The sequence below is a fragment of the Xenopus tropicalis genome, chromosome 1 (assembly GCF_000004195.4).
Source record: "Xenopus tropicalis strain Nigerian chromosome 1, UCB_Xtro_10.0, whole genome shotgun sequence".
In the NCBI taxonomy this organism is placed as follows: domain Eukaryota; kingdom Metazoa; phylum Chordata; class Amphibia; order Anura; family Pipidae; genus Xenopus; species Xenopus tropicalis.
In genome coordinates, this window is record NC_030677.2 from 150783726 (window position 1) to 150808391 (window position 24666).

The following is a 24666-nucleotide window of genomic DNA, read 5'->3' on the forward strand; positions in this document are numbered from 1 at the left end:
ATTGTATCTATTACTTCTCTCCAATAAGGTTGAAGCAGAGGACATGTAAGCCAAATATGAAGGTGAGTACCTTCATCTTCATTACACCTCCAGCACATTTCTGAGCTAGTAGAGTACATTTTATGAAGTTTAGCAGGAGTATGGTGCCATCTTGTTAACAGTTTATAATTAGCTTCCCAAGTTCTAGAAGCTCTAGAGGCTTTATATGCTAGTCTAAATAATCTATTCCAAGTATCTATAGATAGTGTAATATTTAACTCCTTTTCCCATGCCTTGCTAAAAGACCGGAAGGAGGTTGGCAAAATATTAAGCAGTAATTTATACATCTTGGATAAAGGTTTATCAAGTGTTTGATTTTTATCTAATACCTTTTCCCATTCTGTTAGAGGTCTATCCCAGTGTTTCTGCTTGGATAACTGAATAAAATAATATAATTGATTATATCTCCAAGTATCCCTGGGATGTAAACCCCAACGTTTCTGAATATCGGCTAAAGGAATCAGTTTGTTATCCTTAATTAAATCGCCTACTCTAGTAGGCCTGTTATCATACCATTCCCAGCTAGAAAAGGAGCCAGGTTCCATACTTGGAGTAAAATTTGGGTTATTAAGCAATGGTTGAAGTACATATGGGCATTTAGATAGATTATATTTTTCTTTATTGCTGTGCCATACTTTAAGGGTTGCTTGTATGAGAGGGTGTGAGCTTACCTTTACTAGTGTCGAATCATTATTTACCCATAATAGATTCTTAAGGGGGCAAGGCACGAAGGATTGTTCTAGTTCAATCCAATCCTTCCTATCCTTGCCCCAAGTCCAATTCAACAAACGTGTTAAATGGTTAGAGATATAATACAGTTTAATATCTGGAAGTGCCAAACCGCCCTTATCCTTAGGAAGTATGAGAAGATCATATTTCAGTCTTGGTTTTTTACCGGACCAAATGAATCTTGATATCATAGATTTTAATGATATAAAATATGCTTGGGGTAAGTGAATTGGAAGTACTTGTAATAGGTAAAGAATCTTGGGAATAAAAGCCATTTTAACGGCCTGGATTCTTCCAAACCAGGATAGATGTAACTTTCCCCATTTTTCTAATAATTTCTGGAGGGCGGTCATTAAAGGGATGTAGTTATCCTTATAACAATTTCCCAAATCTGAATGTAAATTTACACCCAAATATCTAATGTAAGATTTTGTCCATTTGAAGGGGAACTTTTCTTCAATAGCAGTTTTTGTTATGTCAGGGATATTGATGTTAAGTATCTCTGACTTAGAATAATTCACCTTAAAGTTAGAGAGTTCTCCAAAGATTTTCAGTAAATGGACTATATTTGGGAGGGAAATAATAGGGTTAGTAACAAACATAAGTAGATCATCTGCAAAAGCAGCACTCTTATATTCCTTCCCTTTTATTTTTATTCCTGAAATATCTGTATTATTCCGAATATGTGCTAATAACGTTTCCATAATCATTATAAATAATATGGGAGAAAGAGGGCATCCCTGTCTGGTTCCAATAAAGATTTCTACTTTAGGTGATAATAATCCATTTACTCTTATTCTAGCTGATGGTGAATGGTATAATGCTAACACTCTTTGTCTAGTCAGGAGGCCCAAGCCGAAGCCTTCCAAAGTTTTATCTAAAAAAGCCCATGAAATCCTATCAAACGCTTTTTCAGCATCTGTTGTAAGGATCACAGCCGGTATTTTTTTTTGTTGTACATATTTAATTAATGATACAATGATACAATGTTATTATTGCTTTTAATTACTTATCTTTCTTTTCTAACCCTCTCTAATTCATCTTACGGTCACTCATTGCCTTGTTACTATGATAAATTGGACCTTAGCAACCAAATAACTGCTCAAATAATAAACTGGAAAGCTGCCGAGCAAAAAGCTAATTAATTTAAAAACCCTGAAAAAAAACCCCAAAAGCACCGTAAAAACCTCAAAAACAGAAAACCACAGATAAAGGAACAGGATGTACATCACACAGGGGCTAGAATACAGGGGCCTTCAAAACAGAACCAATCTATCAGTCATTCACCAAGAATAAATACAGTGTTACCATACATTCACAAAAGCTTAAAACAGAAAGAGTGCAACTACATTTTTTACAGGCCATATTTACTAGTCAGCAAATTAAAAACTGTAGATGAAATAAGGGCCGTGGCAGATGGGGAGATTAGTCGCCCGGATGCCATCCCAATGGCTAGAATGTATGACGGTGGGATGGCATTTCAGGGAGAATAGTCGCCCGCCACAAGGGAGGTTTGTCGCGGGCGACTAATCTCCCCGTCTGTCACAGCCCTAACTGGTAACTGGCAAAATTCTGCTTTGCAAGTTTTGTTTTCCACCAGGCACTATGAACCAAGAAGCTCAAAACACCGTGATATATAAAGGCAAAATGATGTGGATGCTCCTTCCGGCTATTGGAACTGGTTATTTAAGGTACAGCCATCATTGCTGACACACGTCTTCATTATTCTGTCCTTCCTACTTTGCATCTACAGAAGGTCATTTCCTGTATGAGCAGGATAATAATAATTCCATGTATGAAGAATTCTTCTGGAGGAATTTGACCTTCACCTCAACCTAATGATACATCTGTGGTATAAATTGGAACACCAACACAAGCAATCCCAACATAACCCACGAACACCCAACATAAGTGCCCAAGCTATTATGTATTAATGGAAGCAAATCCCACCAACAGTGTTCTAACACAGTGAATGCTTTCCTAAAAGAGAAAAGGGTAAAGACTGGTTTCCAAAATATGTTGGACAGACAGGTGTCCAAATATTGTACTTTTGCCCATCTGGCATATACAATGATGGCAGATGGCTGTTGTACATCTGAACTACATACAGTATTGAGCCCTTTTACTATGACATCATAACTTGTAAACCACTGCTTTTTTTGGGAACTGCTGTGAAGTTCCTGATTGCAGATGCCTATCTGTTATGCCTGAATTTATTTTAATCATCTCTATTGCCTGGATATTTGTTATTTCTTATGAGAGCATTTCTTTGAATGAAATATAATACAGGCGGGTATCAGATAACAGCTTTCTCCTATAGAAGGAAGAAGACATACATTTCATATTTTTACATTCTATATGGGGAAAAAGTATGTGGATACATACATTTATACTATGGCAGGATGACGGCTGTGCAACTACACATTCACACGGATCATGGGAGAAGAAAACTATTTTGCACCCCAGCTTATTCTTTAGGGCTATACTTTTCTTTCACTAGGATAACAATTTTTATTCTCAGTTCTCTGGGATAACATTTTATAACAGTACATTTTGGTGTATTATATCTTTTAAAATCTTTGTGAACCACAATGTGACTAAAGCTCTACAGCTCTTCAGATGGATTCATGAATGGGACATTCACTTGTGTCTCTGGTTAGTAGGGTTAACTTTGCTCAGGAGAATAATCTATATGATATAAGGCTTTGGCACTAAGAAGACTGCAGTGTTGAACAGATACTATAATAATTCTATTTTTTTTGCAGATTGAGACTTTTACACTGTCTGTCAGATCTACCTGGGGTAATGTAGCTATGGTGTACTAATCAAAGACAGCAGTTTTGAATGGCAAATCAGATTTAAATATTTGCCCATATGCGGCATATTGAAAATTGTGTTTCTGCTGCAATAAAGAACATAATTACAGTTTTGGATTACATATATCCAAGAGAGTTTGAAATTAGTCTACAAACCTTCATCCTAAAGTAATTATACAAAAAGTATAATATTATGTATCTGGTAAAAAATAAAGAAGAAAAAAAGTATACGATTTAAAAAGCAGAATGGATTCAACTAAGCAAAGTATATTTTAAATATGTTTGTTAATTTAATGTTTTGTGCGAAGACTACAAGACCCATTCTTCAGTTCTAAGTACAGAATAAAAATTATGGATGGTATGAAATAAATGGAAATGTGACCCTCTCAGTGGTGATTTGAGGAATGTATGGTATAGTTGCACTACAACCTAAATGATGATTTAAGAAATAAGGGCGCTAGTGGTTCTTACCCATAAAAAAGATGTCTAACAGAAAAGATGTAGTCACTTACTGCAATTAATCCAGATGAGGAAGTTGGAGAAAATATTGACATTCATAAAAAAGGCAGACATGCAGGTAGAAATACCAGAAAGAAGATGGCACTTGGTAAGTTCACTAGTGAATCTAGTAGTAGTCTAGATTCCCTTTGTGAAAGCCTCTCGGGAATAAAACAAGTCTGAGTCCCTTTTCCAGTTGAGTGTCCCTTCACTTTAGGCTAGGTATCACCTCCAATCTCCAATATCCAATCTGTCACTCCTCGTTGGAGCCAAATGTTGCGCTTGCTAAGTTGTCCTGACTATCTTACGCCTTTGCATAGGGCATAGGTAACAAAGTAGGACTTCCCAAGTCAGTTGGGAAATTTAACCCTATGGCTATTGCATAACATTTTATGAGATATAACATAGTAACATAGTAACATAGTAAGTTGGGTTGAAAAAAGACATACGTCCATCAAGTTCAACCATAATGCCTATACCTAACCTGCCTAACTACAAGTTGATCCAGAGGAAGGCAAAAAACCCCATCTGAAGCCTCTCTAATTTGCCTCAGAGGGGAAAAAATTCCTTCCTGACTCCAAGATGGCAATCGGACCAGTCCCTGTATCAACTTGTACTAAGAGCTATCTCCCATAACCGTGTATTCCCTCACTTGCTAAGAATCCATCCAGCCCCTTCTTAAAGCTATATAATGTATCAGCCAGTACGACTGATTCGGGGAGGGAATTCCACAACTTCACAGCTCTCACTGTAAAAAATCCTTTCCGAATATTTAAATGGAACCTCCCTTCTTCTAAACGGAGTGGGTGCCCTCGTGTCCGTTGGAAGGACCTACTGGTAAATAAAACATTAGAGAGGTTATTATATGATCCCCTTATATATTTATACATAGTTATCATGTCACCTCTTAAGCGCCTCTTCTCCAGTGTAAACAGACCCAACTTGGCCAGTCTTTCTTCATAACCGAGACTTTCCATACCCTTTACCAGCTTAGTTGCCCTTCTCTGGACCCTCTCTAGCTCAATAATGTCCCGTTTGAGCACTGGAGACCAAAACTGAACAGCATATTCTAGATGGGGCCTTACCAGTGCTCTGTAAAGGGGAAGAATAACCCCCTCCTCCCGTGAATCTATACCCCTTTTAATACAGCTCAGAACCTTGTTTGCCCTTGCAGCTGCTGCCTGGCATTGCTTGCTACAGCCAAGTTTATTATCTACAAGGACTCCAAGATCCTTCTCCATTATGGATTTGCCTAGTGCAGTCCCATTAAGGTTATACGGGGCTTGCATATTTTTACATCCCAGGTGCATGACCTTACATTTATCCACATTAAATCTCATCTGCCACTTAGCTGCCCAGATTGCCAGTTGGTCAAGATCCTGCTGCAGGGATGTCACATCCTGGATAGAATTGACTGGTCTGCAGAGTTTTGTGTCATCTGCAAACACTGATACATTACTCATAATACCCTCCCCTAAGTCATTTATGAACAAATTAAACAAAAGTGGACCCAGTACAGAACCCTGAGGGACCCCACTGAGAACCTTACTCCAAGTAGAGAATGTGCCATTAACAACCACCCTCTGTACCCGATCCTGTAGCCAGTTTTCTATCCATGTGCAAACGACTTCACTAAGACCAATAGACCTTAGCTTAGAAAGCAGTCGTTTGTGGGGAACGGTATCAAATGCTTTGGCAAAATCCAAATAGATTATATCTACTGCATCCCCACTGTCCAGCTTCTTACTTACCTCATCATAAAAAGCAATTAAATTGGTCTGACATGACCTGTCCTTCATAAAGCCATGCTGATTACTGCTCATAATGCCATTCTCCACTACATAATTTTGAATGTGATCCCTTAACAAGCCTTCAAATAACTTGCCCACCACGGATGTCAAACTTACAGGCCTATAAGCTGCATGGCTTATTAAATCAGAGTCACAATTTCATCATTCTTACCAGAAACTGAGGTCGTCCTAATGCTGTTAACTTAATAGCAGAAAAACCATCCTCTGAACTACCACCTGTAAGCAAAAATACAAATAATTACTGTGTGTTAAGTGATTTGGAATGGTAAATACAGTTAATTTGTGGGAGTGGTTATTTATCACAATAGTGTCAACCTAGATGTCAACATCCTTTTAGAGTGGTAATCTCATTAGAAAGTTGTGTTTTGCCTTCATTTTCTCCATCTTCAGTAAAAACCGTGAAGACTTATTGTCCCACTACATTACTTTGCAATGTTAAAGAGTCCTCTTAAAACGTAGTTCACATTTAAGTTAACTTTTAGTATGTTATGGAATGGCCAGTTCTTTTCAACTATCAAATGGGGGTCGCTGACTCCGGCAGCCAAAGAACTGTTGCTCTATGAGCCTACAATTTATTGTTATTTTTACTTTTTATGAGGGATCTGTCTTTTCAGGCCTCTCCTATTCAAATTCCAGTCTCTCATTCATACCACTATCTGGTTGCTAAGGTAATTTGGGCCATAGAAACCAGAAAGGTGCTAAAATTTCAAACTGGAGAGCTGCTGAAAGAGAAATCATTAAAAAAATACAATAAAAAACTGCAAATTGTCTGAGAACATAGGTGAACAAATTCTAAAGTTTTGCCAATAATGTTATAATTTTGATGTAAACCGATGAAGAGCCATAACTAAAGAAAATTGGAGTTTACCCCCACATATCTCCCTAATTATCCCCCAGTCTGTGTTTCAGATGTATATAGGAAAGCAAACATCCATTTTTTACAGATATCACCCTAACGGACTTTCAAAGATACCCTAGCATAGATGCTGCTCTGGGTCCCCAAGGGAAAGAAAACCCCACACTTTGGAGTATATGCCTTTGAACTTCAGTAAACAAGTTCAGTTTCTGTGTGCCCATTCTTTGTTACAATGTGGAAGTATCTCCCACCCCCATATTAATATAATAATATTTCCAATATGACTAGAAAAAGGGGGTTAAATATTAGGGCTGGCCTTATCAGTGTTGAGGCCCAGGCAAATCGCCCACTGTAAAGCCTTATTACATATAATTTAACCTATAGCTGTTCAGTTGTTGTTGAAGTACAATTCCCACCACCCTGTGCTAACAGTCAGTGTACATCATAACTGCTGGATGCTGCACATCAGATACCTGGATTTTTAACAGCACCGCTTTTTAGAGATGTAGCGAACTGTTCGCCGGCGAACTAATTCGCGCGAACATCGGGTGTTCGCGTTCGCGAAAATTCGCGGACTTTTGCCGATGTTCGCCACTTTTGGTTCGCCGCGGTTTTTTTTGGCGCCGCGTTTTTTCGCCGCGTTTTATCGCCTATGCATATACATAGGAATAGCTTGCGTTTTTTTTTTTGGCACTTTGTTTTGGCGTTTTTTTTACAAGTATTTTTCTGAGAAGTTTTTGCCCTTGATCCCCCTCCTGCATGCCACTGTCCAGGTCGTGGCACCCTTTAAACAACTTTAAAATCATTTTTCTGGCCAGAAATGGCTTTTCTAGGTTTTAAAATTCGCCTTCCCATTGAAGTCTATGGGGTTCGCAAAGTTCGCGAATATTCGCGAGTTTTGGCGAAAGTCCGCGAACGGGTTCGCGAACATTTTTGCGCGGGTTCGCTACATCCCTACCGCTTTTTATCTTTTTAAAAATGCCTCTCAGGGCACTACAGCAATGTATCAGGCCTTATATGGCCCCTTTATCAAGCTTAACAAAGGGGCCATATAAGACCGGAAATGTTGCTCTAATGCCATGTGCAATAATGGCATTCTATAAAAGAGACACTTTCATGTACCAATGAGAAGTGGCCATTGGAGAACCTGCACTGTCCTAAAGTTTATATGATTTGCTGTGCTGACTACTACTTGCAAAGCTGCACATCAGATAGACATCCCCCTTACCCTTCCAGAAGAAATGTTGAGTAATAGGGCATTTTTGATTTGGCGCCAGAACCTAATATGGCATCATTACCTAGGAATTATAGAAATTATAACTCTATCCATTGTAAAAGTGACAACAAATGTTAGCCTTGTTCAGCAAACCTAGCCTTTATACAGTTTGCACTCTTTCTGCATAGAATTTTGTACAAGCAGAAGCACTGTATAAAAAGGTATTATCAGTAAAGCTATTATATTCTGTCAGTGGGGATTTATGAGCCCAGTGATACCGAACATTAAAAGTGCAGTGGCAAATGATAACTCCAGCATACAATTTCATTTTTACTGATAAATCAAAGGAAATTATAAACTATGCCACAGGTTACAGAAAGAACACAATCAAAATTCAAATGCCAAACATACTCTTATAAATGTTTCATACAATATAGATTTTTCTGTAGAGAAAGTCTTATCTGACTGCATATTTATAATAGCTGTATTGGGACTGATGTTATGAAATAAAAAAAAACACCAATATACAGAGCAATTCTTAGTGGGGAACAAATAGGGACAGGTCCCCCCGGGCTCTGCAAAGCTGCAGAAGATAGTAACAGTGTTAAATGTCAGGCAAAGTAAAACTGGCCATACAGGCTAAGATGATTTTTCACTGATGTGCCCACCCTGAGGATGGCAGTAGCAGGCTGATCCAATATTTTGGCTTTGGGTTAACAATGAGATCATAATTCCTGCTATGCAGGGAGTTGGGATGAGGATTGTATCAACGTGCAGCTATGGTCCTTTATCTAACAGGAAAATTAAACCTGCCCCATATATATCTGGCCATCAGCTGCCAGCCTGCCACCATACACAGGCCAATAAAGCTGCTGACTTAGTCTGCAAGGACCAAATCATGAGCTTTTATCAGCCCATGTATGGCCACCTAAAGGCAGAATGGCAACAGTAACACTCTATATTAATGTAGCATATTCTGTTAACTTTTCTTTTGGTACTAAAGTACTCTCCCAATATGAAAGATACCTGAAAAGATACTAGCGGTTGTAGTTGATCAACAGCTGAAGCACCATCAATTGGATTGTAGTACTTTATATAAATAATGAGGCCTGCAAAAGGTACTTGGATTCAGACCATACCTCTACTAAAGATTGCCCAGAGACTCCACTGCTACATCCATGCTAACCAAAGTTTCACTATTGAAATGGCTTGCTAAACTAGGCTCACTAAATTCTGGTGCATTTTATACAGAATATGCCAAGATTTAATAAAAATACAATAACTGCATGAGTAGATCTGTTTTACCCTTTTAAAGCACTATAAAGTTTACTTGCCTGAAACAAAAAGTCTCTTTAAATATGGGTCTAATACACATGTGGGTTTTTCCCACACTGATTGTTGCAATAGGTTTACAGTATCGGATTATCATAGTTTTTAACGGTCACACTAAAATGTACAGAAAATGTTTCACTTATTGTCATCATTCACTTTAGCACTTGTACTTCCACTGTGTACAGCTGCGCTAAGTGCTACTGCATCCATCCTGCCTCTTCTGCTAAAGAGGTTCTACTGACACTGGAAAACCTTGGAGCTACTGCCATCCTAAAAGTGGTAATTCCAGGGTTCTCACGCCAAGTTGTGTCAATAGGGACAGCAGAACTATGCCAAAAGAATACCACATTCAAAATAAAAATAAACACTGTGTGCATCTAAGATGAAGAAAGGAAGAAAGATTATAACTGGTAATCTGATTTTAAAGACCATTCATAAGCGCACATTTGATGGATGGATTCTGATCAGCTCAGCCTAAAGATGGCCTTACACAGGCAGATTTCAGCTGCCGATTTGGGTCTTCAAGACAGACTTGGCAGCTTATATGCCCCGATCGTTTGGCCCTAGGGACAGGCCTCCACAACCGATATCTGGGCAAAAATTGGCAAGATGTAAATTGGACAGACTTGATTTTTGTCGGATCAGGGACCGATTCGGCTCCTTGATGCTCAGGCTCTTCTTATCCCCTTCATTGCAATGCAATTGAATTAGCACTATATCTCCCACCCAAGGTGGGCATATCGGGGGAAAGATTGGCTTGTTTGGCAACCTCGCCAAATGAGCAAATCTTATTATGTATGGCCACCTTTAGTTAAAAAGTAAAAAAGGTTATTTATGAAGGCCTCATCTCTTGTCTTGATGTTTAGAATATATTCAAAATGGCAAAAAAAAACAAAACCCTGTTATAGTAGTATTGAGTGTCCAAATGATGGACCCACTTGGCTAAATTATAAGACAAATTGAGACAAAGGATATATAGCCAGTGACTTAGATTGACAGCACTTACCTGAAGCATCAATACATTTAAGAAAGGTCTCCATATGATGGTCACATTTTGCTTCATCAGCATAGAAATATGTCCTAGCACTAATGACTCCACCTCGGCGGTCACCAAAGCCAGGCTGAACCTGGTATTTCTTCTCTCGACGTTCTGCACCTGGTAAGATACATCTCAATGATTATTGTAAAACTCATTAAAAGCCTCCAGTGAAACATTTGCCAAAAAATGAATATAGCTCAAACATAAATTATACTATAAGTAGGAGTAAGCAACACTTATGGGATGGAATTTCCTCATACTTCAGTTACAGGAAATAGATGAGAATAATCTTATAATCAACACATAGATCATAACACAACACTGTATTTACAACTCACATGAAACCACATATACTGTAAGTGTAATTAAGAAGGTGAGTACACTGTTGCCTTGAATGCACTGGGAAATTTAGGCTAATAGTGAATGACAATTTTTATTATTATTGATGAATATTATTGATGAATATTATTGATGAACAAATTTGCAAATAATTCACAAAACACATTGAAACAAATGGGTTTTTTTGTGAGTTTTTTTCCACACAAAGTAGTTAAAGCCAATGGCCGTGTTTTTACTACATTTTTTCCACGCAAAATGCATGGGGTGTTTTTTCGCTGCGTTCTTCTCAACTCAGACTTTTGACAAGGTAACATCCACTTTGTAATGGGACATTATGGTAAGGTGTGATAACCAAGAAGTCCAAACTTTTATGGCAAAAAACACTGATGGCGAAACATGTAATTTGCAGCAAATTTGCAAGCATGAATGAATGAATGCATAAATGTAACAAGACTAAATGAGGATTAGGCTGCCTTGATCTCTGAACATGTCTAAACAGTTTTCAAAGAGGTATTGTTCATCCTCCATTATTTGTATTGTTGTCTTTTATAAATAGAAAAATATCAGCAAATGTACATCTGAAATACAAATGTTACAAATATAATGGTCCCCACATGTAAGGAGAGAGTAAAATGTCTTAATTGCAACTTTGCTTAGTGTGCGCATTCCCTTCACATTATATTATGTTTCAGCACGTTATCTGAATCCCAGATAGCATATGTACAAAATACCGAATAAAAGTGCAAGATCTTTTAAATGTAAGTGGAATATATTGTTATGCATGTGCAATTCACTTCCATTTGGCTCTTTTGTATCACCTAGTATCCTCAGCCACTTACTTCATAGCTGTGCATTGCAAGATATAATTAGAGGAGGGTGTATGTAAAGGCAACACAGAGCCCTAAACTGGTTTATGACTTTGCCTTGCACTTCAGGATACTTTCTGCGTATGCCAAATCCAGAAGAAAGCAGTCTCGGCCAGAATAGAATGTTCCCAGCAGCTAGTGATGTAATTGGGAGTGCAATATCAGTAAGCAAACAGGAGCGTGACTCCAAGTAAATACATACAAAACAATCACACCACAGCTTACCAAGATTCTCTTTTTCCGCTTCAGCTGTACTAGACCTACAAACAAAAACAAAAAGTGAAAACCCACAATTCTGCAAATATGTATAATATACAGACTTGGGCATGTTCTTAGGCAAATGTACATGGCAAATGTATTTTAGTGTACAAAACATTTTGTAAGAACACAGAGAAGATATTTGGGCATGCAGTCCACAAATGGTTTGAAGAGTATTTATTATTTTTGGAATTATACTGTACATATAATGTAAGGAACATTAGAAATCTTTTTTTTTAGTGCATTTAGTAAAAGCTCACTACAGGTAGTAGCAATTAGAAGGACCACACAGAGGTTTCAAATCACATATAGGGGCCTACATATTATGCTGTGTAAAAGGAAATTCGCCGAAAAGCTGTGTAAAGTAAATGGAGAAGTTTGCCATCTAAATGCCAGATTTTATGCCATTATATTACATAAGTTCCAGCGGAAAAAAAAAAAATAAAATGATGCAGATTTTACGCCATTTCTTACGCAGAGAAGCCTGGTGATGTGTGGTGAATTTTGTCTCTGTTTTTTTTGCAGACTTAAAATCATTACACAGCATATATCACATTGTTTAAAAGTGAGTCAGCAGACAAAATGCCAAAGCAAATAGGATTCCCAGCAGCAGAGGGAGAACAGAGAGGACAGAGCCCACAAGGGAAGTTAGAGACACTAAGTTAACATTACTGGCACTCAATGTACGCATTCATTTATTATAAACCAGAGAGCAGAATGTTTGACCCTAAATTTCAGCATCATAAAAGTCACATTACATTACATATCAGATAACAACATGGAACAGCGCGTTTCACTGCCATACACCCAGACACACAAGCCTACCCATCTCATCCAATCAGAGCAGGGGGTGTGTTAGGGGTGTGAATGCAATACATTCCTCTCTGCACACCATTAGTACGTCCCTGCATTCCGTAATAACCCTGGCAGAACACCAGAACCTTTTCCACTGTTGCGTAATTTTGCAAACATTATGCCCATTAGCACAGAACAGAAGGAAGGTTAGCCAAATAATCTACCTAGTCAAGTGGAAAGTCCCATTCTTTAAACAGGCAGTTATGTGCAGAGCATGATAAGGGGTCCATTTTCAAGATTATACCTAGAAATTATCTATGTACTGATGGTATAAAACAGCCATAGGACATGGGGAGACATTTAGCATTACATGGTTATATAAATTCAGAACTCGCTCTCCCTTGGGAATGTGGCTCTCTTCCCACACTGTAGGATTAAAGAAAAAAATGTATTTCTTTTTTAGTAGGTTAGTGCTAGATTACAGACACCCTGAAGGAGAATAATGCGAAGTTCCCTCACAATTTGTGTTAAAGATTATGCAAAATGTCATAGTAGAACCCTCTACCTCTACATTTTAGCAAACATTAAAGGGGACCTGTCGCCTAGACATAAAAAGCAGTATAATAAAAGTCTTTTTCAAATGAAACATAAAGCACAAATTATTTTTTTTTTTCATTTAAATATTCTCCTTTCCTGCGGGTGATGAAGCATCCAGCAATACCTGCCCCTTTGTATTAGTTAAAATTACCACATTTAATACACGCTATATGTCGAAATCCTGGGTAATCGCACCAAAAACTCAGGATCACTGCATGTAATTTGTTTTACATGCGATGATTTCAGTTTATTCCAGGTATTGTTGGGCTCTTCACTGCCGTGGAAGAGGAGAAGCACCGCAAGTGACAGCGCCCTTAAAGGCAAACATCTCATGTACACACAAGACTTACAGTATAAGATTATATTGTAGACAGTAAAGCTTATCATACAGATTCATGCACAATATACAGATGCATCCAGCACTATCCTGACACATATCCCCAATTATTGTTGGAATCTGTGGGGAATTTATAGGATTATATGGCCAGAATTATTCCATATGCAGCTGTAAACAGATATTTAGTGTATTAGAAAAGATTTACAGCATACATGAACAAAACAAAAAAAAAAAAACCTGCCAACTGCTGCCTTCTGAGACTGCATGTCTCATTGTTTTTTTCCCATTGTCAGTCAATTGTGCCCATATCCTTCTAAGCAGATGCCACAGCATTTAGCAATGTGCATGGACCTAGTTGGATAGTTAAGCATTCTTATAATTAAAAGAACTGCGCTTCAGTGGCATTTGTCATTTTACCCAATGCAGTTTGAAACTAAATGTGAATGTATGAGCATAGAAACAATACCTAGCATGGCTAATGCAGAGGCCTCTAGTGTAACTACAGATTAATACAGCTCATTTAGACATTATATGGTATAATATGCAAGCATATTCCATTTTGAAAACAAAACCTGCATGTCAGGGAGACAAATATAAATTTCACGTTTTTGCCAACATGTTGTATTTAGAACTCTGAAGATTTTTTTTTAAACCTGTTCAAGTCTGCTGCATGGCAGGTTATTCCCATACCAGCTCTGCTGTCTAACACCTGTCTTTTACATCTTGCTAAACTGTCTGCTTTTCTCTCTGTGGCAAAGCAAAGCCATATAACAGTAGCAAAGGTGTAGATAAGATTTCCCATCTTATCAAAGCTGTTAGATAAGGCAGAATGGAGCACTGCAACTAGGAACTGTTTAGCCAGCAATAACTCAGTATGTGTGAAGATGAAATTATGGAATTCATTTAGGTCTATCTGCTCTGGAAGACTCCAAAGCCAGGGCAAGATGCAGGTATGGATAAATATTAATACAGTCTAATATGAAATATATATAAGTACAGAGCATGTGCAGTGAATCGGCAGAAAAGATGATGGGGAGATACTAGGGGCATCTTTAGAGGCACAGATCTTCCCTGCTAAAGGGCTGTGGTTCTGCCCTACTTTTTGAATTAAGCTTTAGTTCTAGAGCACTGTAATTAGAGAAGAAATGTTGATATTTGCAATATGTACTTATCTCTAAAATAATCTCAATACAGTTGGCAAAGAGATTTAGTGATCAACCTTTAAGTGGGATCTTCTGCTATAGACTCTGGTTCAATTCACAGTTGCTTGTGACTCTGGACAAGTCACTTAATCTCCTGGTGTAACAGCATACTTATTGCACCTATAATGGCTTCCATGATTGCTGTAAAGTGTTTGGAAAAGCACAATATGAATAACTTCCTACACTTTTTTTTAAATAGGAAAAACATTTTCCAGTCTGAAGTTAAATGAGAAAAGTAGAAACATTTTGCTTCTTTTGCCAGAGGAAATAAACCATCCTCCTCTCTATAGTGATAAAAATTTTACTGCGGATACTCAACTGAGAAATTCAAAACCAGAGGACTACTTGCTTCTATGTCTTTTATATGAATTCATGGTAGACCTATAGAACTCCCAGCAAGCATGGTTTTATCTAGTTAGCTGCACTAAGGAGTTTAGTACAGCAGCAGTATACAGTGGCTTAGGCTGTATAGCCAGTTGCATTTCCGCAACATAATTGATGCAGTTCAGTGAAAATATAGGCTCTATTATACCTCAGTCTGTAATTTTTCTCCAGCAATGGAAAGTTTTTTTAAAGAAAAATATCACAAAATAGCAAGCTTGTGTGTCTATACCAAAGGAGGCCCACAAAGCATAACTTTTAGCAGCATTTACCCAATATTTAGTCCAAACCTCCTAAGCATATTCTTTATTGCCTTATGTTTTACTGATGACATGACTTCTTTCCCTTTAATCACTGCAAAGTGCGCAGCATGATGGTTAACAGCAAGTGACTTTTTAAATTATCTCCTGTTCAAATATATTTTAGCAGGGACAGGTTTATAAGACATGTGTATTGGATTTAAAATGTTTAAAAATATATATATTTTATCTTTTGCTTCAGAGAGAGTACTAATGCTCTAAAGATGTGAGAGTTCATGTTTAAGCATACAGTAGCAAGAGAAAGAGCTGCCAGAGCCTTGTGCCCAGTCACAGTGTCCTCTTGGCACTTGCTTCTGTGTGCACTGAATGATTAATGTGCGGATGATATGGCGTCACTGTTGACTCTCTAAAAGTCTTTTGAGATATAGAAGGTTGTTAATGAACCACAGCAGGATTCATGTAGTAGGGCTATTTAAACTTCCGACTCTTCTGAAAGGGAAAAGAAGTCATTTATTTTCTTACTTTTGTAAAAGAGGTTTAAACAGAAAAAAAGTTTTTACTTCATCAGTAAAATTCATAAAAAGGTGACATATCTGAAACATTAATATTATTGCACAGTCATGCATGCATATTATTATCTGTTCTCCCAGAACCTCATCTCCAGTCACTGCAATCAATCCTTACTTCTACTGCTCATCATCTCATCCATCCAAAGCGGTTTCCTCCCCTTTGTAAAGTAATTTAAAGTCTCTCTCCTGGCTCTCAGTTATGTGGCACATAAAGTACAACATTTTCACCCTGTGCTTGAAACCACTGCATTCCTTTGCTACTCCCAAAATTTAGTGACCATACATCTCACAAATAAAACCATTCTCCTGGATTTGCCCTATGGCACCAGAATGCTCTACCATCTTCAATTAGACAAACTCCCACACTGACAATTCTCAAACTTCCTTGGAAATCACTTTCTAAAATAAGTTTTCAGTAGTCCTCCCTTGCATTAAAACACCACTGAACACACTTATCCCCCTCCCTGTTTTGTTTCTGTCTATCTCCTCTTCCTCATATGTTGTAACTTTTCAGGCCTGGGACCTCATTCCAGCTATTTAAATTCTTAGCATTTACATAATTTATTCTCACTGTTTAATTCACAGTATAATTACCCTTGTTTGTGTTCACACCTTGCAATCGATGTTTGTGGTGCTATATAAATATCTGCATACACAATACAATACAACAGATAATGCAATAATTTATAATTGTATAGTGCTAGTTCTGCTTTTTCGTCTAAAGCTGTTTAGAAAACAACCTAGATTACCCAAGGGCACAGCTTCCAGACAAGCCAATGGGGTTTCATAGGATGATTTTATTGCTACACTGAATGAAAGCCAAGCTTGTCCATTTGGTTGGCAAGGAAAAGCAGACTGTGATGTTGTTCTGTTAAGCAACCAGGTCAAGCTGAATTAGATGTACCTTTCCAGTTCATTGCATGGAGTATAGCTCTAACATTAACACTTAACCAATCAGCATTCTAAAATGCACTCCTAACACACAGCCAATCTAGTCTGTACCTTGCTGATGAAAAAGGGCAGATGTTAAAAACACACTTAGCTGCACAGGTAATAAATTATTACAAACTTAGAAAAATGCACAGTGCTAAAAATAAAGGAAAATAAAGATTCATTTTACATTTAATACAGTTATTGTGGGATACAATTTATGATTTAAAATGAAAGAATTGATGAAAGATGAAATAATTACAGTCTAATGAAAGTCACTACAGTTTTTAAAAAAATTATTTGATATATTTTCCAAAAGGTATACGTGTGTTAGTGTGAGCCTGTTGTATTAGGCCTAAACTGGTCTATTTATTGCAGAACCAAAAAATACCATGAATATTAACTATCCAGTGGTCGCTTTTATTGCTGGGCTTCCGATCAGATGCAAGTCTCCAAACTAGCATGTTAGCATAGAAGAATAGGATTGATTGTGAAACAGAAGGTAGGCACACAGTGGATACAACCAGGTTTATGAACTTAGTAATTTTTAGAGTACATTTATTAAATCAACTTTGCAAATGTTCTTTAATTTCCATTTTGTATAGCCCTGCATTTATATAGGTGTGGTATGAATAGTTGTAAAGCACGAAACCCAACAGATAAAATTAATAACAACACAGAAGACTTTCACAAAGGGGCAAGATGAAGTATTGTCACGAAGAAAGGACACCACAAAAGCAAAAATCAAAGGATGGAATGAATCACTCTCTTTGAGGTCAGTATACATTGCTCTTTGAACAAAACAATGCATACACTACATGTTTCAGATTCCTGGACACGTACGCACCTGAGGAAGGATCTACAGGTCAGAAGCATGTAGTACAGGTAAATGCATTTCTCTAATAAAGATAGTATACATTTTGTAAAATATACAGACCTTGTGGAAACTGACTCTTGTTATGATCTGTAAAGTCATATGTGGGAAACTTTTGCTCTTGAGATTAAAGGGATTTATTATAATTGAACAGAAAGAGGATAATGCTTCTAGGAACTGGATTACAGGTAACATAGTAAGTTAGGTTGAAAAAGACACAAATCCATCACGTTCAACATTTAATGCTTACATATAAGTGCTAGATGATCCAGATGAAGGCAAAAAACCCTATTGAAGCCTCTTTAATTTGCTGCACTTCCTAAGTCCGTGATAGCAATCGGACCAGTCCCTGGATCACTGTGTTTCCAGTGACACAAATAGACATGAAGTATAAAAGACATAAACTACCTCCACACAGTTTGCCCAACACTTTTTACATAGCTACATGCAGAATCGTAGCAAAATAGCATCACAAAGACCTATTCTCTGTCCTAACAGTAAAGGTGTAAGGAGCAAAAGGAATTCCTTGCAACAATAATGTATTTGTGTTACCATATCCTTCAATATTTATTCTATAATGCAAGGGCTGCAAGAGAAAAGACAATATTGAAGAGGTACTTTAAGAGGCAGTTTTAAAGTTCACTTTTTGCCACTACATCACCATTTCCATAGGGTTCATGGTGATCTTGTGTTTAATACAGAAGATGATGCAACATCTTTTGGGGTACAGATGATTTGGATTGCTTTGTGTGGCTGGAACAACATAATCATAAAATTGGACTATAATTTTATTTATGTGCTAGCTGGATAAAAGTTTAGGGTTTTGGTACCCTGGTATTTGAAACTGAATCTATAATACTGACATTCTCCTTTTTTTAAATGAGTGTGTTATAAGAACTCAAGCATAAAGGCAATGCGGCTTAGTTCTACTGTGCCTTAAAGGAAAAAACAAAGGTGCTAACCAGACTACAGCTGTAATGTAGGGCATTTACATTCTGTGGAACTTGTGTGGTTCTACAATCAGTCAAAGCTAAAATGAACCAAACTGGAGAATTTGGGGGCATGGTTTCTGTATCCGATTACTTTGCCAATTGTTCCCCCTCCCAGGGAGTATTTCAAAATAAAAATATTAAAATGCTTGGCAGGTATCAAAAATCTAAAGTAAAAAAAACATTTTATTTAGATATACATAGGTAAAAAAAAAAAACCCTTCACTTTATAGACATTGAAATGGTTCATTTTTCAAGGTCCCAATAATCGGCTACATAGGTCACAGATAGTGATGGGCGAAAAGTTTCGCCAGGCATGGATTCGCGGCGAATTTCCGCGTTTCGCCATTGGCGGATTGTTTCGCGAAACGGATGAAAAATTTCGCCGCGGAAAAATTCGCCGCACGTCCAAAAATTGTCGCCAGCGTCAAAAAAGAATAGTCGCGGGCGACAAAATAATAGCCGCGGGCGACGAAACAATAGCGCGCAACAAAATAATAGCCGCGGGCGACGAAAAAAGAGCCGCGCGACGAAACAAGAGCCGCGCGACGAAACAAGAGCCGCGGGCAACGTAACAAGAGCCGCGCGCGACGAAACAATAGCCGTGCGACAAAATAATAGCTGCGGGCGACGAAATAATAGCCGCGCGACAAAACAATAGCCGCGGGCGACGAAAGAATAGCCGCGCGACAAAACAATAGCCGCGGGCGACGAAACAATAGCCGCGGGCGACGAAACAAGAGCCGCGGGCGACGAAACAAGAGCCGCGCGACGAAACAATCGCTGCGGGAGACGAAACAATAGCCGCGCGACAAAATAATAGCCGCGGGCGACAATTTTTTTTGTCGCACAACATTTTCGCCGTTTCGCGAATTTTTCGCCGTCTCGCGGATCTTTTCAAAGATTCGCGAATTTTGCGGCGAAGCGAAACGGAACAGATTCGCTCATCACTAGTCACAGACTTTTTGGTAAACGGTCAGATATACTATAAGAGCAGTGGCACACAAAGTTGTCAAAACCACACTGGTTAGTATATGACGTGCACTGTCATGTAATGTACATTAACATTTTGATGGGCAGTTTTTAAGTGTCAGTATCACTTTAAAGAAGTGATGAATGTCTATGGAACCTTAATGCAGTAGATTACCAAAAGGATATTTTCTCTCTTTACTGTTACTGGCTTGTGGTTAAAGAACAACTCAACTATTAGTTTGTTGTTAAACAGTTTCTTTTTATCCCCACAAACTCAAAAACATAAGAATACTTACTCAATTTCTTTCTTTTCTGCCTCCTCCTGAGTAAGGTCTTCTTCTACACTGTAATCCAAGACTGACCCAACACCAAATGCTTGATTGCGTCTGATAACTGGTTTGATAGATTCTTGGTCTTCCCCAGCAACAAACTGGCCATAAAAAGTCATCTTCATCATTTTCTCAAAAAGCTTCTGGCCAAGGACTTTTTTAGACAAGCTTAAAATCTTTAGTTAGAAAACAGGGAAAAAAAGGAACTCAATGTATAAGTGAGATGAACTGTTTTTTTCTTTATTTTAAAATATGAAGTGAAAAAAGTATAATAAAATGCTAATGTATTATTGTGCTAGTTGTTATAGTGTGATTTTTCACTTTCATCAGGAAGTGTTGGTAGCATACATTATTAAACACTGATATACTAGTCCCGAAGCTGATACAACTCTCTTCACAAAGAGACCTACTTGGCAGTTTGCATACATTGGACCGTTAATGGCAATTAGTTATTATGACAAAAATAGTTCTTTAGGATTAAAGAACCACTTACATTTTTTTGCAGATCAGGTTTTTTTAAGCAAGTACAGGAGCTCTGACTGCTAGGCCTCAAATAGGATTTTTCTAGCTGGATCAGAAAAGGAACATTGTGGTCTAATTAAAGCTGCATGCAGTGGTTATACATTATTTTTAGGGTCATCTCACGTGCCATACAATGAAGAGCAGCTCGTTTGGCAATATTGGATAAATCTAATTATTTGACCAAACAATCAAATTGATGGGATGTAGGCCATCAGAGTGAGAACCACATCAACCATCTAATATGCTACTCACCCCAATGAGATTTTTAAACCTGCCCAATTGACATTTGCCCGATTTTCAGCCAGATATTGGTTGGGTAGGCCCGTCTGGGCTGATAAGCTGTTGACTGATTTTGTCAATATATGGCCACCTTAAGGCCACATCAGTGTTCCTATTATAATAAATCAGACTTGTTTGATCCAGTTTTTATACTCCAAGTCAGAATAAGTATGATGCCTTTCAAGGACCTTAACCTAATAACAAGAGGCTGTTTGATTATAAAGACATTTAAAGATGCAATATATCCCCTTGTTCAGCATGAGTGCGATAAAAAGGGTTTGTGCCAAACATATGTTCTGGAGTACTGAAGCTACTTCATGTCTGGCCCTTGTGAAGTAGATGATTAAAGTACACAACCCCCTCTTTTGTGACTGGAGTAGCAGGAGTCCATTATGAGGGGGATTTTCTGTGCATGGCTGAATCTGTCCAACAATGTATCTGCTTGCAGACTTGTAGCAACTTGCTTAGTAAAGGTGGTCATACATGGGCAGATTTAAGCTGTGGATTTGTGTCCTTAAGACTTTTTTAGTCGGGGACCTCCAATGGGCCTCTCCGACTGATTTCTGGCCAAATATTGGCCACATCTGGATTGGGCAGCATTGATTTTTTCATTGGATCAGCGACTGCATCAGCTCATTGATGCGGTCCTCACTCAAAGACTTCATTACCCAGCCCTATGGTCAAATTAGCCTAATAGTGCCCACCTTCTTTATTAATAAAGAATGCAGTGTCCCCCCAACTACCTGTTCAGTTTTATATCAGTTAAACGGGATTTCCACCCAAAATCTTTCCATTACACATTACAGATTTTCAGTGGTTATTTGAAATTGCAATTGCTATGGAAAGCAGTGTTTGTCTGGCTGTTTATATGTGTATATTCTCTGCACTCCTCAGTAAAACACACACACACACACACTGACTAGCAGCAGGATACACATGAACTTGTGTAGCTACAGCCAGCAAGATACAGATCATGTGGATAGAGTCCTCCCCTGCATCAGCTTTCAAGTGTAATGCGTTCTTTTTCCAGAGCAATACACACCCCCAGAAAGGGATTCGCTCACTGGAGGTTGTGTCATGGCTGAGAGTATTGATTTGCTGTCAGAGCAGCCACGAGCATCAGCAACATTTAGCCTGAGAAAGCAGCAGTTTTGAGGGGCAGCCATTCTGATACACAAGGAATGGTTGCAGAAATGTGGGAAACCAAACAGATATTATACACATTAGTCAGAGGCTGTAAAACCTGTTTCAGCAAATTGCTGCAGGCTTCTTCATGATGAGAGGCAGGAACAACAGCTCAATGGCTGTGTTTTAGTAGCAAATGTGATAGGGATATTTGTAAAATACACAGAGAAAAGAGTAATGTGGTTTAAAAATGCTAAAGGCAGTGAAGGCTGATAATATACTTAGTGTCCTCAAAGCCATCTTTAGTGGCACAGGAGTCTTGGGAAAAAAACAGACTCTGCAGAGCCTGTTTTATAAAAATATAGGATGTTTAAGCCCCCACAGCTTCCAAAAATACTTTAATTGCATGAAGAGAGTTGCATTTGTAGTTCAACAACAACTACAGCTGAAAATGTCGGGTAATAGTGATGAAAAATGCTTCAGTCCAACTACATCTGCTATCCCATGGGCACAGACTCTTCCCGTGGGCTATTTTCACCACTAATAATACAAGACAAGTGGTAACTTATTACAGTTTCCCATACTTCCCAGACAGCGCAGGGCCTATGGAGCTAGCTCTTTTAAAGGATATGAAGCAGGTTAAAGCCTATAACAGGAGGCCACAAAGGAGTTAAATAGAAAGGGTCACAGGGGGGTTAAAAAGTAAAAGTGAGGAAAAAAGTTAATAAACATGAGCTAATATATTATTGATAATATTCTAAATCAATTTTATGCATGGTCAGAAGAGGAAAGTCCCGGAACAAGAAATACTCCTTGTTATTTTTTTGCCAAAGCATCATTATTAATGCACCCACTGTTCCAGAAACTGAGGGGAGCCTTTATTACATTTAGCATCCTACCTGCTGATTCCGGTCCACAAGTGTATCAATGGAGCACAGCCAGAAGACCATTATACTTCTCAACAGCTCCCATGTGGCTTTGCTCTTGTAAGCTTCCTGAGTGTTATCAAAGTTCATTGTAGCAGCAGGGCAAGATTTCAGCATCAGATTCTCGCTTCTTTCTATGTGATCCACTTGGGATCCTAGCTGCCATTTCTTCTCTCCAGGCTGTGCCCCCTCAGGATCTGCAGATCCTTTTACTTTTGGAGCTGCTGCAGTAGATTGCAGCCTAGCAATGACCCAGCCTTGGGGCCTGAGAGCAAGTCGCACAAGTGGGGGCATTTTGCTGCATGCCATGTGTGTTCAGTATTGTATACACGTGAAACCTCTGCTGGGATGATGCACAACAGCATGTAAATGCTGCTTCCTTCTCAGCAGTAGCACATTTCAAGGCAAATAAGCTCTTCCCCCTCAGCCACACACACCTCCGCTGTCTGATTGGTTTCTACCAGGTTGTGTAAGAGAAACTGAAAACCTCAGTTGTGACAAGCACTAGGGCTGTTTGGGTACTCTCTGCCGCTTATTAATACACACAAGTATGTGAATAGGGCTGCTGCTTCTTTATAAACAGATCACATAACAATTGGTCATGCGTTTGTCCCTTCAGAAATCAGCCCACACGAAAGCAACACCCAGCATGTGGTATTCAGCTGAACTCATTAGGATTCAGCCATGTAGCATGTGCATTTTATACCACATGGATCTGCTTCTATAGAGAGGAAGGTCCCTAAATCAATATGTGTGCTGCAAAAGATCACCGCCCTCAAGCATGCCTTGGAAGTGCGCAATACAAATTCCCAATGCAATAACAGTCTAATGAGGAATATTACATTGTGAAATGTGAACTTTTATTCTCATTTGTGCAAATGATTTTTCTCTTTGGGACTTTTATAACATTTCCCCCTAGGTCTCATTAACATTGAAGAGTTTGTCCAGAAAATAAATATGCATCGACATGGAAATGAACCAGAGAAATTTGTGAGAAGCTGCAAAACCTGTTTTAGTAGATGGAGACTTTAGAAATAGGTAATCAGACGAGCAAAAACAAGCAGGAGATTAAAACATGCTGTCCGAACCAGTTGGTGTTAATATCACTTGGGGAAGAAGTTTCCTACAAAAGTGATTTTGACATTCTGGTCACTAAACTTAAAAATCTAATGTTTAGGTGATATTAATACCAAAACCTAAAGCCAGGTCAGACCTAGTGAAAAAATGAGGCCCAAAATGATGAAGCTATAATTTCAACTAAAATTGCACATTGTGCGAAGGTGGGCAGGGTGGGACTGACCTAGTGGGTTAGTCCGACCCTGGGGAAAGATCCCAGTGGTCCCTGCCACATTAGGTCCGTTGCCTGCCCAGGATCTATGGGCCAGTAGGAGTGGTTTGTTCTGGCTGAATGTTTTCCATGCCGTGTCAGCAGCAAAAGTAGGTACACAGTTGGGCAGCGAGGGGTTTGTGCTAGGGTTGTCAACTTACCACTTATTGACACATATTGAATTCACAGCCTGCATGGCTAACTAGCAATTATTTGAAATACATGCTGCTGATTTAACTGATTTATGTGCCCTACGCCTGCTACTTGTGCCTGCACCCGAATGAATGAAATACGCTCGGGTGCAGGCACATGTAGCCGATATACGCATGAAAACGCGAGAGAATGCAAAGTCTCGTGTGGCATCAGCCTAAATTTAATATGTGGCCAGTATTAAAGGGGTAGGTGGCAACCCTATTTTGGGGCTTCCGGGGTTAGATTGGTCAGCCTTTTAGG

The 24666-nt window shown here is 38.6% G+C and overlaps 1 protein-coding gene across 1 annotated transcript in view; it reads right to left on the reverse strand.

Moving 5' to 3' along the window:
- Positions 1 to 23528, reverse strand: part of prodh (proline dehydrogenase (oxidase) 1) — a 50771-nt gene extending 27243 nt beyond the window's left edge. Inside the window, exons 1-5 of the mRNA XM_002932075.5 lie at positions 22860 to 23528; positions 20002 to 20210; positions 11767 to 11801; positions 10304 to 10453; positions 6045 to 6109 (exon numbers count right to left, since the gene is read on the reverse strand). Of these exons, the coding sequence (XP_002932121.2) occupies positions 6045 to 6109; positions 10304 to 10453; positions 11767 to 11801; positions 20002 to 20210; positions 22860 to 23195 (795 nt within the window). The 5' untranslated portion in view covers positions 23196 to 23528. The remainder of the gene's footprint in view (positions 1 to 6044; positions 6110 to 10303; positions 10454 to 11766; positions 11802 to 20001; positions 20211 to 22859) is intronic.
- Positions 23529 to 24666: the final 1138 nt, after the last annotated feature.